This window comes from Diospyros lotus, chromosome 1 (assembly GCF_014633365.1).
Source record: "Diospyros lotus cultivar Yz01 chromosome 1, ASM1463336v1, whole genome shotgun sequence".
Classification (NCBI taxonomy): domain Eukaryota; kingdom Viridiplantae; phylum Streptophyta; class Magnoliopsida; order Ericales; family Ebenaceae; genus Diospyros; species Diospyros lotus.
This window is the reverse complement of record NC_068338.1, coordinates 40602328-40619094: the sequence shown is the minus strand read 5'-3', so window position 1 is coordinate 40619094 and position 16767 is coordinate 40602328. Positions and strand designations below refer to the sequence as shown.

The following is a 16767-nucleotide window of genomic DNA, read 5'->3' as shown; positions in this document are numbered from 1 at the left end:
TTGGAACACAGAGAAAGATTGAGGAGAAAAGGTTCAGGGAAATTGAAGAAGCTAAAACTTGATACAGAGCATAGAATTTAAAGATGATTCCTCATTCCTCTCTTTCAGCAGCTCTTCTTGGTGCTTGTTCAAACTCTGTTGTTGCAGAGCACATTGCTAAGAAAATGATGGAATTGGAACCTGACTACCATTTGCGATATGTTCTTCTGGCTAATGTGTGCAGAGCTATTGGACATCGGAATGATGCTCTTAGAATCCAGAGGCTAATGCAACATAAAGGATTTAAGAAGATGCCTAGGAAGAGCTGGATTTGAGACTAAGAACTGATTTGGGTTCTTCTGTAGGCATCAATTATATTTTTTTCCCAGGCCAAACCCTCACATGAAGAATTTAATGTAGAAAATAGTGAAAATTAGCTTTGAACCCAGTGATTGGAACCCCAGGTGAGAGGGACAGGGAGGGGGAGGAATCAGCCATGGCTGAGAGAGAGAGAGAGAGTGTTTGGTTTTGCAGGGGGGTGTATTTTAGTCATTTTGAAAATTTTAACCGAGGTTACCTAGTGACGGGGTTAGTGCAACACAGTTTAAAAAGTCAAGGGAGGTCACTACTATTTTTGGGTGCTAAGTGCATTTTTCCCATTCTTTAGTCATATAGCAGAAAATCAGAAGTGACCACAAACTCAGCACAGCAACAGGAATGCACTCATGAATCCTCCAGTCTCCATCCCAAATGAAAGTCCCGATGCATTGGAAGGGAGGGAAAGTGCATTTCCTATTAGCATGTCCACCCTAGAACCATGAACAGCCAAATCCACCACCAATCCTGCATCACCCAAAAAGATTCCTCATCCATGGATGCACCCAAGTTGTTATACAAATGAATCCCAGATCCTCCTAACAGTTTTGAACACCATACAACTGTATCATTAGAACCAGACACCCTGATGTGAGTTCCTAAACCCTAAATCCCTAATAGAGAGAGAAATTTTTACTAGGGTAGGCAAAAATATTCATGCACAAGAGTAGTGAAAAGAAGGTAAATTATTACAAATTAATACATCAGAAAAAGGGAGAAAGAAAAGCGCCAGAGAAAAAAACATAGATATCTAAAGCCCAACATGGCTATCTAAAGCCCTTGTTTGTCTGGGGAGAGGGGATGGAGTCGCTCTAGCTCTGGAAAGCCAATTTTGCTATTACATAAAGAAAAATGTTATTAGTACACCTTTGTGTACACCTTGGGCTACACAAAGGGGTACCAATGACAAAAAAATCCTTCATGAGGCGCATAGAGGCACGTGAGGCGCATAGACGCGAGGGGTATTTTAATCATAATACCCCTTTATGTAACCCAAGATGTACAAAAGTGATGTACATGTAGCATGACTCTTGCATAAATAATGAAGTAAAACTATTACATAGCAAACAAAGCAATCTGCTCCAGGGTGCTATTACCTGCTTTGGGGGGACTCCTGTTATTACTGGCAGAGTTGGATGGCGGCAGAAAATTGGCCACTATGTTCTCCACATGCACCATCTTCACAGCTAATATTTTCGCATAATCAATCTGCAATTAGAAATTATGAAAATACATATTACTTAGCAATTCACAAAAAAAAAAACTGCAAAAGGTGTAAATATAGAACATTTTAAACAATAATATATACATTTCAGCATATTTAAAATAAACTAGTGACCAAAAGCAACACATGTACATTATAAGAGTCAGAAGTTGTAAAATGATGGGTATACTGGGCTTGTTGCAGCAGTGTAGCTCTTCTCCTCAAATATATTTGCAAGGTTCTTGATTCTTTGAAGCTGCTCTGGTCCAGAACAAGGAAGAAGCCTATGAAAAGAGCCCTCTCTGGCCACATGAAGCATTACATTTTTATTTTAATTGGCCCCAGTAGTAAGAATAACATTTATGGTATAAGGAAAATAAAATGGCTTGGCAGCTCAGCCTCTGAGGCATGGAAAAAATTACTTGAATCAAATTTCAAATCTACATAGAACATGATAAGAGCAATTAGACAAAGCCAGTTACTAAACCAGACCTTAATAATAATGCATTTCAATCTTCAAAGAGAAACTCCACGGAACATTTCATGGGGTTGAATAACATTTAAGGTTTCCTCAGCAGTTGAGAATTGATCTCTTTTGGATCTCAAAATATAGCTTAAGGTCCTAATTTACAACTATTTTGGCCAAGAAAAGTAAAATGTTTCTCTGTCACTTCTGCCTAACCACATGAAGCATTACATTTTTTATGTTAATTGGAACTAGGTAGTACGATCATTGATGATATAATCATAAAAGGGAACCCAAAAAGAATTAGCAGCTCAGGCTATGAAGCATTGAAAAGATTGCTTTCACTCAAATGTATTAAAATAATAAGAATTAAAAGCATCATCAGAGAAAACTTGTTAGTAGCCAGAATATTAATACTGTCTTCCAAGAAACTTCCCTGAAAACATTTCATGGAGTCTAAAAACACTTGAGACTTTCTCGGCAGCTTAGTAATAATCTCTTTTTGACCTCATAATATAGCTTAAGATCCAAAAGAACAACTATGTTGGCCATCCTTTTGTAGAACTCAGAGTAAGATCTTGACAAACTTTTCAGTGGATTGCAACTGTTAAAAGAAATATTGCAGACGCACATCATACCCTGGTCAGTTTCCACATAAATAGCATGTCGAGCAACTCAGACCACTAAAAACTTATTCTTCCAATTATCAAGACCACCAACCTGGAACCAACTGAAATACAATGAGCATTAAAACATGATTTTATGCATGAAATGGATAGGCATTGTAAGCATGTTGCATAATGCGGGTCGTGCATGAAGGAATGTGAAGGTTCATTACCAAACAATATGTGCGTGCAAACCTCTTCACATGGGAAATGTGTGGAAAAGCCAAGGATGAGCCTTAGGCCATGAGAATGATGTTGCCACGGGGTATGATGGAGACATGAACCTAGGCAGCACCTGTTAGAAAAGAAAATAGGGGGAAAAAAACTGAGGATGCTCATGAATGATATCATGAGGTGTGATGCATTTCAATGACTTGGCTTACTAAGAAGGCTATTCTCATGCATTGCATTTTAACATTCCAGACCATGCAAGGGATGGGGAGACTGACCAAACCAGGGGTTAGGATGAGAGAAGATATGCACGTATGTACTTTAGGAAGCATGTTATCTTTTTGTAAAAATTAATGCCGTTGTAATCACTTAAATATGATATAAAATGCTATGTTTGGGAATTGTGTTTAAAATTGCTCTACCAATAATATGCAAGGCAGGCAGGCAGGAGCGCAGGCAGGGACCAGTTAACTGAAAGTTGACTGTGGGCATGATAGTCGACTGGCAATCAACTGGTGGGTTGACTGAGAAAAACGGAGGCCAAGAATGAATGTCAGAGGGCTGGGACAGGTAACAAGAGAGTCTGCTGCCCATGGCTGGGAGACTAAGAGAAGAAAGTAACTACTTCCACCAACTGTTAACTACAAGGAAACAAGTAAAATGAGAAGAAACACTGAGGTTATGGTAAGAGCTAGTCTTACTCATGGAAGTAAGGACTTTTCATGTCATCACAAGCTAAGGATGTACCGTAGCTTTGTGATTGAGGTCAATCTATGGGTACCCCCAACCCCAAGTCAATAAAGGCGTACCTCGTGCTGGAGACAGATTGCTGAAGTGGTTCTAGAGGTTTGTATGCAAAAGGGAGAGATTTTGAAGAAAGGTAATTGCGACTATGGCCTTCAACTGGACAGGAGGTGTTCTACTAGAGTCTAAATGAGTCCTACCACAAGGCAAGTTTATGAAATTTTAGGATGATTTCTTCGAAATTGTTTCCTTCAAAGTAGGTAAGGATTTATCTAACAGATTTTGGCTTTATACTTGATTTGTTAATGTTGGAGAAGTTAAAGAAAATAGGTTCAAGTTATCTCTATCATTGCCGGAAATCAAGATAGGGTTGTTGGGCAGAAGTGATAAGAGATATACAAACTAAAGTGATAAGAGGTAAAAGAGATAAGAGATGAAGCAGCTCCAGAAAAAATATGAAAAGATCATAACAGCAAGTTCAAAATTTTTCTGATTATCTTTATCATTCAAGTCTAGCTTGAATTTGTTTTTTCTGTATTTATCGTTGTATTTTAGGAGACATCTTTTAAGGAGATCTTGTGTATATATACCCATCTTGAGTTCAATGCAAGATGAGAAAAACACCTTAAAATTAATTGAATTGTTCAAGTTTGTTCATGGTATTAGAGCCACAGGTTCCTGTGGCTGAAACCTTTTTTTTCCACACCAGACAAGCTGTAGAGTCCTGAGCTGCAAGTAATGGCTGGAAATCAATCAGTGGTGACAGCTAGTGAAACATCTACCACTGGCTCCATTCCGGTTAGAGCTACACAGGTACCTGTTGTTCCAATATCCCTTGACAGTCATTCTCTTTAAATTACTCAGCACAAACTAAATGGAACTAACTTTAGAGACTGATCTCAATCAGGTTTGCTAGTCATTAAGGGCAAAGGGAAAGTTGGGTATGTCACAGGAGCAACACTTATGCCTGACATTAAAGCAGCAACCTACAATGTTTGGGATGCTGAGAATTCCATTGTCATGACTTGATTGATCAACTCGATGGAACCAAAGATCGGACAGACATATCTCTTCTACAAAATAGCTAAAGAGATTTGGGAAGCAGTGCAGGAAATCTGCTCTAACATGGAGAACACTGCCAGTGTTTTGAGATCTGATCTGCAATCCGAACAACAAGAAAAGGTAATCTCTCAGTCATTGAGTATTACAATATTTTGACTAAGTTATGGCGGGAGATAGATCTATTCTATGAGATTAGTTGAGAATGCCCTGAGGATAGAGTAAAATACAACAAGATATTGGGCAAGGAACGAGTATTTGACTTTCTCCATGAACTCAACACTGAGTTAGAAGAAGTTTGAGGTAGACTGCTTGGAACCAAACCTTTTCCATCTATACAAGAGGTCTTTGCAGAAGTAAGACGAGAGGAGAGTCAGAAGAAGGTGATGCTAAATCCATCTGTGTTTTCTAACGACATTAACCCTCAAAATTCAGCTCTTACTACCTCCAAGATGAAAGCTACTACCTCACAATGTGGTGAGTTCCAAAAAACTTGGTGTGACCACTGTAACAAGCCATATCATACAAGAGAAACCTGCTAGAAAATCCATGGTAAACTAGCAAATGGGAAACCTAAAAATCAAAGGAAGTCAACTCAATCCGCCTATATGACAGATTCAAAAACTAGAAATTCCAACAATTTTACTTTATCTACAAATCAGTTGGAACTTTTGCAGCAGTTACTAAATCAGACAAGGTTATCAAAACCATATAATCTTACAGAAACTCCTAAACCAACAACATCTCTTGCCAAACAAGATACTCCAAAACAGTCTTTACTTTCTTAAAAACTCACTTCAAATTCTTGGATTGTAGATACAAGTGCCTCAGATCATATGACAAGTTTAATTGATGCCTTATCAACCGATGAGACATGTGAACGAGATAAAACAATTTCAATGGCTGATGGTACAATATCTTTGGCTAAAGGGCAAGGATCAATTTATTTGGCAAACTAAGTCTTAAAATCGTTTTACATGTGTCAAACTTGAAATGCAATTTATTATTTGTGAGTAAGCTAACTAAAGACATGGATTGTATGATTACTTTTTTCCCATCCCACTGTGAATTTCAAGATCTCTCTTCGAGGAAGACGATTGGCAGTGCTAGGGAAGGCATGGTTTTTATTACATTTTCGAGTCCTGTAATTCCTCTGGATTTAGGTTACAAAATAAATCCTCTTTTTTCAGCTGTTTCAAATTTTGAAATAATGTTATGGCATAAACGAACTCTACCTGGGGATGTTATCCACTGCCAGTCCCAAGCCCGGATAAAGGAGAAGGGTTGTGTTAGGTAGCCGGATCTAAAACATGAACTCTAGACAAACTATGAAAAACCGTTGTGACGTAACCCTTCATAGCGATGCGTTACACTGCCCACGTGTAGTGTCAAGTGAGCCAGGGCCGCTGCATCGGCGCCCGGATGTAGTGACAAATGAGCAAAGGTCCCCACATTTGCTTGGACGGATGTGGGTAAAGAAGTTAGTCTAAAATCAAAACCAAAATAAAAAACAAAATCAAATTCAAAGTCAAGTCAAAACCAAAATCATAGATTAAGGATTGGGTCATGGAACACAAGAACTTTAACAGGAAAAGCTATGGAGGTGATAGATGTGATGATTAGGAGAAAGATTAATATTATGTGCCTTCAAGAAACGAGATGGATAGGGAAAAAAGCAAAAACTTTATCAGAAACTGGATATAAAAAATGGTACACAGTAAATGATCAAGCGAAAAATGGAGTGGGGATTATTATGGATAAAAGTTTAATAGATGAGATAGTGGATGTAAAGAGAATAGGGGATAAGATTATTATGATGAAGGTTGGTCTAGGAAGAATGACTATAAATATCTTTAGTACATATGCACCACAAGCGAGGTTAGGTGAGGAGATAAAAGCAAAATTCTGGGAGGATCTAGAAGGACTCATACAAATGATACCAAGAGGAGAGAAAGTGATTATCGAAGGTGACTTAAATGGTCACGTAGGTAGAGACAAAAACGACTATAGGGAGGTATATGGAATGTATGGATTCGGGGAAATTAATAATGAGGGTAAGTCTATTCTAGATTTTGCTATGGCATATGAGCTCATTATAACCAATACTAGGTTCAAAAAACAGGACGAACACTTAATCGCATATAAAAATGTCGCATCAAGCACCCAAATAGATTACTTCCTCATGAGACAAGAGGATTGGTTATATTGTAAGGATTGTAAGGTGATACCGGGGGAGTGTTTGACTACTCAACATAGACTTTTGATACTTAACGTCCAAGTAATAATTGGGGAGAGAAAAAATCACATAAAACAAAATCCAAAAATTATGTGGTGGGATTTAAAAGGGGAGAAACAACTAATCTTCAAAGAAAAATTAAAGGGTAGAAGGGAATGGAATGGAGAAGGACAGACAAACCAAATGTGGAGGAAAATGGCTACTGCCTTGAGAAACACAGCAAAGGTAGTCCTTGGAGAGACAAATGATAGAGTCTCAAATCTTAAGGAGTCTTGGTGGTGGAATGAAGAGGTACAATTGAAAATTAGAAATAAGAAAACTTGCTATAAGGTTGTATATCAGTGCAACAATAAAGAAAATTTAAAAAAATTATAAAAAAGCGAAAAAGGCAGCAAAAAGAGCTGTTAGTGAAGCAAGGTCAAAAGCATATGAGAATCTATATAAACGACTTGATACAAAAGATAGAGAAAGGGATATATATAAATTAGCTAAAGCAAGAGAAAGAAAAACAAGAGATCTAAACCAAGTGAGATGCATAAAAGATGAAAACCAAAATGTATTAGTGAATGAGGGAGCGATTAAGGAAAGATGGAAGGAGTATTTCACAAAATTATTCAATGATGGTGGGGACACAAGAGTTGGGTTGGGACATCTTGATAACTCTGAAGAGAACGTGAGCTATACATTTTATCGACGTATAAGTTCAAATGAAATAAGGCAAGCATTAAAAAAGATGAAAAATCACAAAGCGGTGAGACCGGATAATATACCAATAGAAGCATGGAAATGCATGGGAGAAGAGGGCATCTATTGGCTAACGAAATTATTTAACACGATCCTTAAATCAAAAAAGATGCTAGATGAGTGGAGGAAGAGTATTTTGGTTCCTATATACAAGAACAAGGGAGATATTCAAAACTATGAAAATTACAGAGGAATTAAGTTAATGAGCCATACCATGAAACTCTAGGAGAGAGTAATAGAGCAGAGGCTCAGAAAAGAAACATATGTCTCGGAAAATCAGTTTTGTTTCATGCCTGGTAGGTCAACAATGGAAGCTATATACCTACTAAGGCACCTAATGGAAAGGTATCAGGATCATCAGAAGGACCTGTATATGGTGTTTATAAATCTAGAAAATGCCTATGATAGGGTCCCTAAAGAAATATTATGGAGGGTTTTAGAGAAGAAATGAGTCCGAATAGCCTATATACAAGATCTTAAGGACATGTATCACGGTACAGAGACAAGGGTCGGAACATACAGAAGGGATACTGAACCGTTTAAAATTACAATGGGACTGCATCAAGATTCTGTACTAAATCCATACTTATTTGCTTTAGTAATGGATGAACTCACTAAACACATTCAGACAGAGGTGCCATGGTATATGCTATTTGCAGATGATATAGTGTTGGTGGATGAAACAAAAGAGAGAGTGAACACTAAGCTTGAGTTGTGGAGAAACAATTTAGAATTTAAGGGATTTAAATTAAGTAGAAGGAAAATAGAATATATGGAATGTAAATTTAGAAAGAATGCAAAAGTGGAGGATGTTATAATAAAATTGGAAGACCAAATCTTCCAAAGAAAAGACCATTTTCGATATTTGGGATCAGTGATTCAAAAAGATGGAGAAATTCACGAGGATGTCATGCATAAAATTAAGGCAAGTGGCTAAAATAGAGAAATGCATCAAGGGTGTTATGTGATGGTAAAATCCCATTAAAACTAAAAGGAAAATTCTATAGGATAACTATAAGACCAATTTTGTTGTATGGCTCATAATGTTGGGTAGTTAAATACCAGCATGAGCAAAAGACGAACATAGCAGAGATGAAGATATTAAGATGGATGTGCGGCCATACAAGAAAAGATAAAATTAGAAATGAAATTATTCGTAATAAGATAAGAGTAGTGACAATCGAGGAGAAGATAAGAAAGACTAGACTAAAATGGTTTGGTCATGTGAGAAGGAGACCAAGAGACGCCCCTGTGAGAAGAGTTGATGAAATGGAGCAATTAGTCAAAAAAAGAGGTAGAGGCAAACCCAAGAAGATTTTGGAAGAGACATTAAAGTTTAATATAAGTATATGGGCCTAAATGAAGATATGACAAAAGACATAAATACATGAAAGTCTAGAATTCATGTAGCTGACCCCATATAGTGGGATAAAGGCTGGATATGTTGTTGTTATTGTTGTTATGGCATAAACATTTAGGGCATCCTAGTTTCAGCTATCTTAAAGTATTGTATCCTCATCTCTTTATCAATAAAGAAAGACTTTTCTTCCATTATGAGCAGTGTATTCTTGCTAAACAAACTAGACAACCTCATCCTGCTCTTTCTTATAAACCTTCCAAACCATTCTATTCGGTTCATAGTGACATCTAGGGACCTGCAAGAATACCCAACCTAACCAGTACTCATTGGTTTATCACTTTCACAGATGATCATACAAGGGTTTGTTGGGTGTTCCTAATGAAAGAAAAATCTGAAACCAGTGTTATCTTCAGAAAATTTCATACGATGGTGTTTAATGTATTTCAATCATCAATCCATGTTCTTCGTTTAGATAATGGCTGAGAGTATTTCTCAAATGAATTCAAACATTATCTAGTTGAACAAGGAATAATTCGCCAAAGTTCTTGCCCTTACAATCCTCAACAGAATGAGGTGGCAAAAAGGAAAATAGCCATTTTCTTGAGACTGCTCATTCTATAATGTTTATTAATTCAGTTCCAAATTCATATTGGGGAGAAGCAATACTTACAGCCTCCTATCTCATTAATTGACTACTTTCCAAGGTGTCAGGATCCTTTGTGGAACCCAATGCAAATTTGTATTTCACTTACTATGATTGGAACAGTAGATGGTTAAGGCAGTTTAGGCTGTTGGTTGGTGGTTAAGGGTTGTAGGAAGCTATTAGTACTGTTATGGGGTGTAACAACTAGGCTGTTAAGATTGAGGTTGGCAGGAAAGGGGCTATATAAGGGCTCCCAATTCAATAAGAGAATTAACGAATTTCATAACCAAATTGATACTTTCTTTTCTCTCTCTTCAACTTCCCTCAGAACTCCCCTATTTCGTCTCTCTCTCACCCTTCGATCTCTCCTTCTCTCTCTCTTTCCTAACCCTAATTCCCCTCGCCATAAGAGAATTTACCTGTCATGACACGAAGTCTTGACACAAGGCCCTTGTATTTCGAACTCCCTTGAGTACCTTACTTGATTTCTACCCTCATATTAGGATCCTTAATTCTCTTCCTCCAAAAGTCTTTGGGACTGCTTTTGTTCATAATCATCATCCTTCTCATTCCAAACTTGAACCTCAAGCCCTTAAATGTGTGTTTGTTGGTTATTCTCCTACCCAACAAGGATATAAGTGTATTTGTCCTTACACCCGAAAACTCCTTGTTTCTTGTCATGTCTCATTTCTTGAGCATCAACCCTTTTATCCCAATATCTTTCTGCAGGGGGATATATCCAGTACAAAGCAATATTGGAATCCTACTATTTCTCTTCCTACATCAATTCCTACTCCTTATCTGCAAACTGAAATTAGAACTAAAATAGCTGAAGCAGTCACTATCCCTACCCAAACCTATGTGACCAATCAAGGGTACAAGTTCTTGAAAAACCAACATTGGTTTATTTTAGAAGGCCTCATGATCCTCAACAAGGTCCATCGTCAAATCCGGAGACAAGTCCAATGAATGATAGTGTGGAAGAGAGAGTATCTGCAAAATTTGATGATTTGGACATACCAATAGCTCTTCGAAAAATGGCAAGATCATGTGCTAAATACCCTATCTCTAACCACTTGATATATTCAAAATTATCTCCACAATTCAGGGCATTCACGGCTAGTATTGATGAGATCAAGGTTCCTAGCGATATATATTGTGCTCTATAGGACTCAAAATGGAAGGCAGGAATTATGGATGAAATGCAAGCACTAGAAAAAAAAAAAAAGAAGAATACTTGGGATATTGTAGAGTTACCTGATAACAAGAAGGTAGTTGACAGCAAGTGGGTGTTTACAATTAAATACAAGTCAGATGAAAGCATTGACAAATACAAAGCTAGACTAGTAGTCCAGGGCTTCACACAAACTCATGGACTAGACTATGAGGAGACTTTTGATCCTATTGCCAAGTTAAATTCAATACGAGTCTTACTTTTGCTTGCCGCTAATCTAGATTGGGAATTGTACCAATTGGACATTAAGAATGTGTTTATGAATAGGGAACTAGAAGAAATCTACATGAGAATACCTCCTAGTTTTTAGATGGAAGACAAGAAAGGGAAGGTATTTAAGCTAAATAAATCCTTATATGACTTTAAACAGTCCCCTAGAGCATGGTTTAAGAGGTTTAGTATCACTTTGAATCAGCTTATGTACAAACAAGGGCAAGATGATCATACATTATTTACAAAGCATGCAATAGAAGAAGACAATTCTGATTGCTTATATGGATGATATTATCATCACAAGAGATAATAATCAAGAAATAGAGAATCTCAAGAGGCAGTTTAAGGACTATTTTTGATATTAAAGACCTAAGAAATCTGAGATATTTCCTAGGGATGGAAGTGGCTAGAAGTAAAGAGGGTATTTTCATTTTTCAAAGAAAGTATACTCTAAATCTTTTAAAAGAGACAAACAAACTTGGTTGTAAACCTACCAACACTCCATTAGAACCAAACTAAAACTATAAAGAAAAAGATAGAAGTGAACATCAAGTGGAGTGGACGAGGGGAGATATCAACGTTTAGTGGGAAAACTAATCTATCTATCCTTCACTTGTCTCATTATTACATATGTTGTGAGTGTGATAAGTCAATTTATGAATTCTCCTACTAAAAGACATCTTGATGCTGCATGTCACATCCTCAAGTATCTTAAGGGTACACAAGGGAAAGGGTTGCTATTTAAAAAGAGTGAGGACAGAGGAATTATGGGATGTGTAAATGCAAACTGGGCTAGTTCTATTAAAGACAACAAGTCTTCATTTGACTATTGCACAAAATTATGGGGTAACCTAGTTACATGAAGAAGCAAGAAACAAACTATAGTGGCCCATAACAATGCAAAAGCAGAATATCGAGCTATCGCTCAAGGTATATGTGAAGTAATCTGGCTTGAGAAATTAATGAAGGACCTAAACATATATGTATCTACTCCAATTAGGCTATACAGTGACAGCAAGTCAACAATCAGTATTGTGAATAATTCGATACAACATGACCAAATGAAGTATGTAAGGTTTGACCAACATTTTATCAAGCACGAAATCGAAAATAGAGGTATTAGTCTTTCCTATATCCCTACTAAGTCTCAGGAAGCAAATATCATTACAAAGGCTATGTCAAGACAAAGATTAGAATCAATTACAGGCAAGCTAGAAATGATAAATATCTATTTACCAATTTGAGGAGGAGTGTCGGAGAAGTTAAAAAAAAAAAAAAAAGGTTCAAATTACCTCTGTCATTACCAGAAATCAAGAAGATAAGGTTGTTGGGCAGAAGTGTTAAGAGATATACAAACTAAAGTGATAAGAGGTAAAAGAGATAAAGTAGTTTAGATAAGAGATGAAGCAATTCCAGAAAAAATAGGAAAATATCAATTCAACAAGTTCAAAATTTTTCTGATTATCTTTATCATTCAAGTCTAGTTTGAATTTGTTTTTCTTGTATTTATCCCTGTATTTTAGGAGATATCTTGTTAAAACTGTTGAACGAAGAAGAGAAATTCAAAATTTGAAGAGACTCAAAAGATGGGATAATGATAAGACTTTAAAGTCTTGTAGATTAGATGTTGTAAACTTGTATTTTAAAGTTTGATTAGCTTCTATAATTTAGGAGATAAGGTATCTTAAAATTTAAGTGATAGCATATCTTATCTCATATCCTACTTTATAGGAGAATAGATAAGAATAACTATTGTATTTAGTCCCTTTCTTATTTCTAGTCTAATTAATCAAGCAAGAATTTACTGCTTGTTTCATGGTATCAAAGCACTAGGCAAGATCCCTAAGAAGTTATTTTCTGCTGGCTGTTACCTTTCTCAAAGATCATGGCCGATGCAAATCAAAACCCTACCCTTATTGAAACTTTAGCCACCAGTTCCTCGAGTATGATTCAACCCTTTACTCCTTCTCAATCTTTCCCTAATCTGTCCAGCCATCCAATCGACAACCATTCACTACAAATTACTCACCATAAACTAAATGGGAGTAATTTTAGGGAATGGTTTCAATCCGTTTTACAAGTGATCAAGGGAAAAGGAAAATCAAGCTATTTGACTGGTGCAATTTCTACACCTCCATCAACAGATGCCTCTTACAGCACTTGGGAAGCAAAAAATTCAACCATCATGGCATAGTTGATAAATTCCATGGAGCCTAGAATTGGAAGGACATATCTCTTCCAAAAAAACAGCCAAAGAGATTTGGGATTCGGTACAAGAGATGTACTCGGATTTGGAGAATTCATTTCAAAGTTTCAAAATCAGGTCAGCCCTAAGAAACACCAAATAAGGTAACTCGAATGTTATAGATTATTTCAATACTTTGGTAGAATTATGGCATGAGATGGACCTATTCTATACTATTGCTTGGGAGAATGCTGCTGATAGTATTAAGTACAATAAGATGGTTGAAAAAGATCGGATTTTTTATTTTCTCCATGGACTTAACAGTGATCTAGATGAACTGCATGGCAGGATTTTAGGTACTAAGCCTCTGCCTACTTTAATAGAAGTTTTTGCAAAAGTTAGACGAGAAGAAAGTCGACGCAAGGTGATGCTTCAATCGACTGATGGCCTAGCTCATCAACATTCTGCTCTTGTTACTGTTAAGCAAGGGGAGTTTGTCCAAAAAGATGCAGGGAGGGAGAAGCAATGGTGTGATCATTGCAAGAAACCATATCATACGCGAGAGACTTGTTGGAAGATCCATGGCAAACCCACCAATTGGAAGCCAAAGAATAAGAGAGAAGGTACCCGATCAGCTTATGTAGTTGCTACATCCAGTGAGAATGGACCAAAATCAGTGGAAAAAGGACAAAAAAACATATTTGAATCTAACAGAAGAACAAATCCAGACCCTGTACCGACTATTAAATCAGGGTAGCAGCTTGGCTAGCCCTTCTAATCATCAATCTACAGCATCAGTTGCTCTGCAAGGTAATCCTCACTACTCCTTGGTGTCAAAACGGCTTCCTAAGGATGTATGGATAATAGACACTGGGGCATCTGACCATATGTCTAATTCTATGGACTGTATGACTGAATATAGGCCATGTCCAACACTGATTGAGATCTCTATGGCTGATGGTACTATTTCTCCTACCTTGGGATTTGGCAAAGTTTGTATTTCTAACCTAAAACTTAATGCAGTCCTATATGTGCCAGGATTAAGCTACAATCTATTATCAATGAATAGAATTACAAATGACATGCATTACAAAGTGATTTTCTTCCCATCCTTCTGTTTATTTCAGGACCAAGCCTCGGGGATGATGATTGGCAGTGTTGAAGCTAAGGATGGTCTCTATTGGTTGAAAGGAAGTCCCTCAAATCCATTCCATTCGAATAAAGTTGTTCTAAATGTTAATTCAAATGCCAAAGCTATGTTATAGCATAAATGTTTAGGACATCCCAGTTTCCCTTATCTTAAATTTTTGTACCCTCAATTCTTCATTAATAAAGATCACACTCTTTCATGTGAACAATATACTCTTGCAAAACAGCCTCGAGCTCATCATTCCATCCAACCCTATAAACCCTCATCACCATTTCATTTGGTTCATAGTGACATTTGGGGCCCTTATAAACTCCCAAATATTTCAGGCTCTAGGTGGTTCATTACCTTCATAGATGACCACTCTAGGGCTTGTTGGGTATATCTTATGAAAGAGAAATCCGAAACTAGCAGTATTTTCAAACGATTCCATAAGTTTGTCTTGAATATGTTTCAAACTTCTATTCATATTCTAAGAATTGATAATGGAAGGGAATATTTTTCACATGACATAACCAATTACCTACTTGACAATGGGATTGTGCACCAAAGTTCTTGTCCCTACACGCCACAACAAAATGGTGTGGCCGAAAGAAAAAATAGGCATCTCGTGCCCCATTCTTACAATCTCTTGAGCCTAAAGTGTTTGGTTGTGTTGTCTATGTTCACAACAACAGTATTTCTCACACTAAGCTTGATCCTAAGGCCCTAAAATGTCTATTCATTGGTTATTCTCCTACCCAAAAGGGCTACAAGTGTTACTGCATTATAAACCACAAGTATTACATCTCCACCGATGTTACATTCTATGAAGATCTTCCCTTCTATCAGTCCACCTCCTCCGTGGATATACCTGCTGATCCTATCTTTGCCCTTCCTTTTTCACTGCCAGTGTATTCTCAAGGGGGAGAAACTCCAACTTATGACAATACACTGACAATGAAATCAATCCCTATAACAACAGCAGCCCCAGTAGCTCCTGAAACAAGCCCAACAGCTCCTGAAACCAGCTCAACAGCTCTTGAAACAACCCCAAAAGTTCCTAAAACAGCCCCTGATTCAAAACCAGCAGCTTCTGACCATTGTTCTGATCAGTCCTATTCATCCCAGCCTCAGACCATTGTTTCTCAGCCTCAGTTTGTCTATTCCCGACGACCAAGGAACCAAACAGGGCTGCAGTAGTGCCAATCATCTCTACCAAAAGCTAGTCCATCAAAGGATGACTGCAGCTTTGAAGGAGATATGTCAAGAAACAACATAGAACATGGCACTGACAGTGATGCTATACCTAAGGATGGGTTAGATTGGGCAATGCCAATAGCCCTACAAAAAGGGGTAAGGTCTTGCGCAAAATATCCTATCAAAAATCATTTGACTTATGCTAAGTTATCTCCCAAGTTCAGAGGTTTTATTGCTAAAGTTGGCAGTATAGTAGTTCCAAAAGACATCTAGGGAGCTATGCAAGATCCTAAATGGAAAGCAACAGTTATGGAGGAAATGAAGGCATTAGTTGGGAATGGTACATGGAATATAGTGAAAAAACCCTTGGACAAGAAAATAGTTGGATGCAAATGGGTATTTATTGTGAAGCACAAATCTGATGGCAGTGTTGAAAGATATAAAGCTCAGTTGGTAGCCCAAGGTTTTACTCAAACCTATGGGATAAACTATGAGGAAACATTTGCTCATGTGGCAAAATTAAATTCTATCCAGGTAATCCTTTCTATTGCTGTAAATTTAGATTGGTCACTATTTCAATTTGATATTAAAAATGCATTTCTAAATGGGGACTTGGATGAGGAAATATATATGAAAATCCCACCAGGTTTTGAAGATGAAGTTGGTATAGGAAATGTTTGCAAATTGATGAAGTCATTATATGGTTTGAAGCAATCACCTAGGGCTTGGTTGAAAAAGTTCGACATGACCTTAATTCAGTTTGGGTATCAACAAGGACAGGCCGATCATACTTTGTTTGTGAAAAGCACAGAAAATGGAAAGATATCTATTCTAATTGTTTATATTGATGATATTATTATAACAGGAGATGACATACAAGGGATTGAAACCTTAAAGGAGCAGTTGAAGGCCAAATTTGAAGTCAAGGATCTTGGGCTTATGAAATACTTCTTAGGCATGGAGGTTGCTAGAAGCCGAGAAGGGTTATTTATCTCACAAAGGAAGTACACCATTGATTTGCTAAAGGACACCGGGATGATGACTTGTAGACCTACTGGAACTCCACTAGACAAAGGCTGGAAATCAAGAGAAGAAGATGATGATATCCCTGTAGACAAGGAAATGTATCAATGTTTGGTACAAAGATTGATTTATTTGTCTCT

General features: G+C 37.2%; 1 protein-coding gene across 8 annotated transcripts in view; it reads right to left on the bottom strand.

Moving 5' to 3' along the window:
- LOC127811584 (mediator of RNA polymerase II transcription subunit 15a-like) overlaps window positions 1–16767 on the bottom strand; it is a 40228-nt gene that overhangs the window by 10818 nt on the left and 12643 nt on the right. For 3 of the 8 annotated variants that reach the window (XR_008025739.1, XR_008025740.1, XM_052351586.1), the window contains 2 exons: window positions 1712–1860; window positions 1452–1563 (listed from right to left, as the gene is read on the bottom strand). Coding sequence is in view for 4 of the 8 variants with exons in the window: in XM_052351586.1 (XP_052207546.1) it covers window positions 1452–1563; window positions 1712–1860 (261 nt within the window). In the remaining 4 variants the exon portion in view is untranslated. The remainder of the gene's footprint in view (window positions 1–1451; window positions 1564–1711; window positions 1861–16767) is intronic. The other 5 variants (XM_052351578.1, XM_052351605.1, XM_052351595.1 and 2 more) reach the window with 2 other exon arrangements.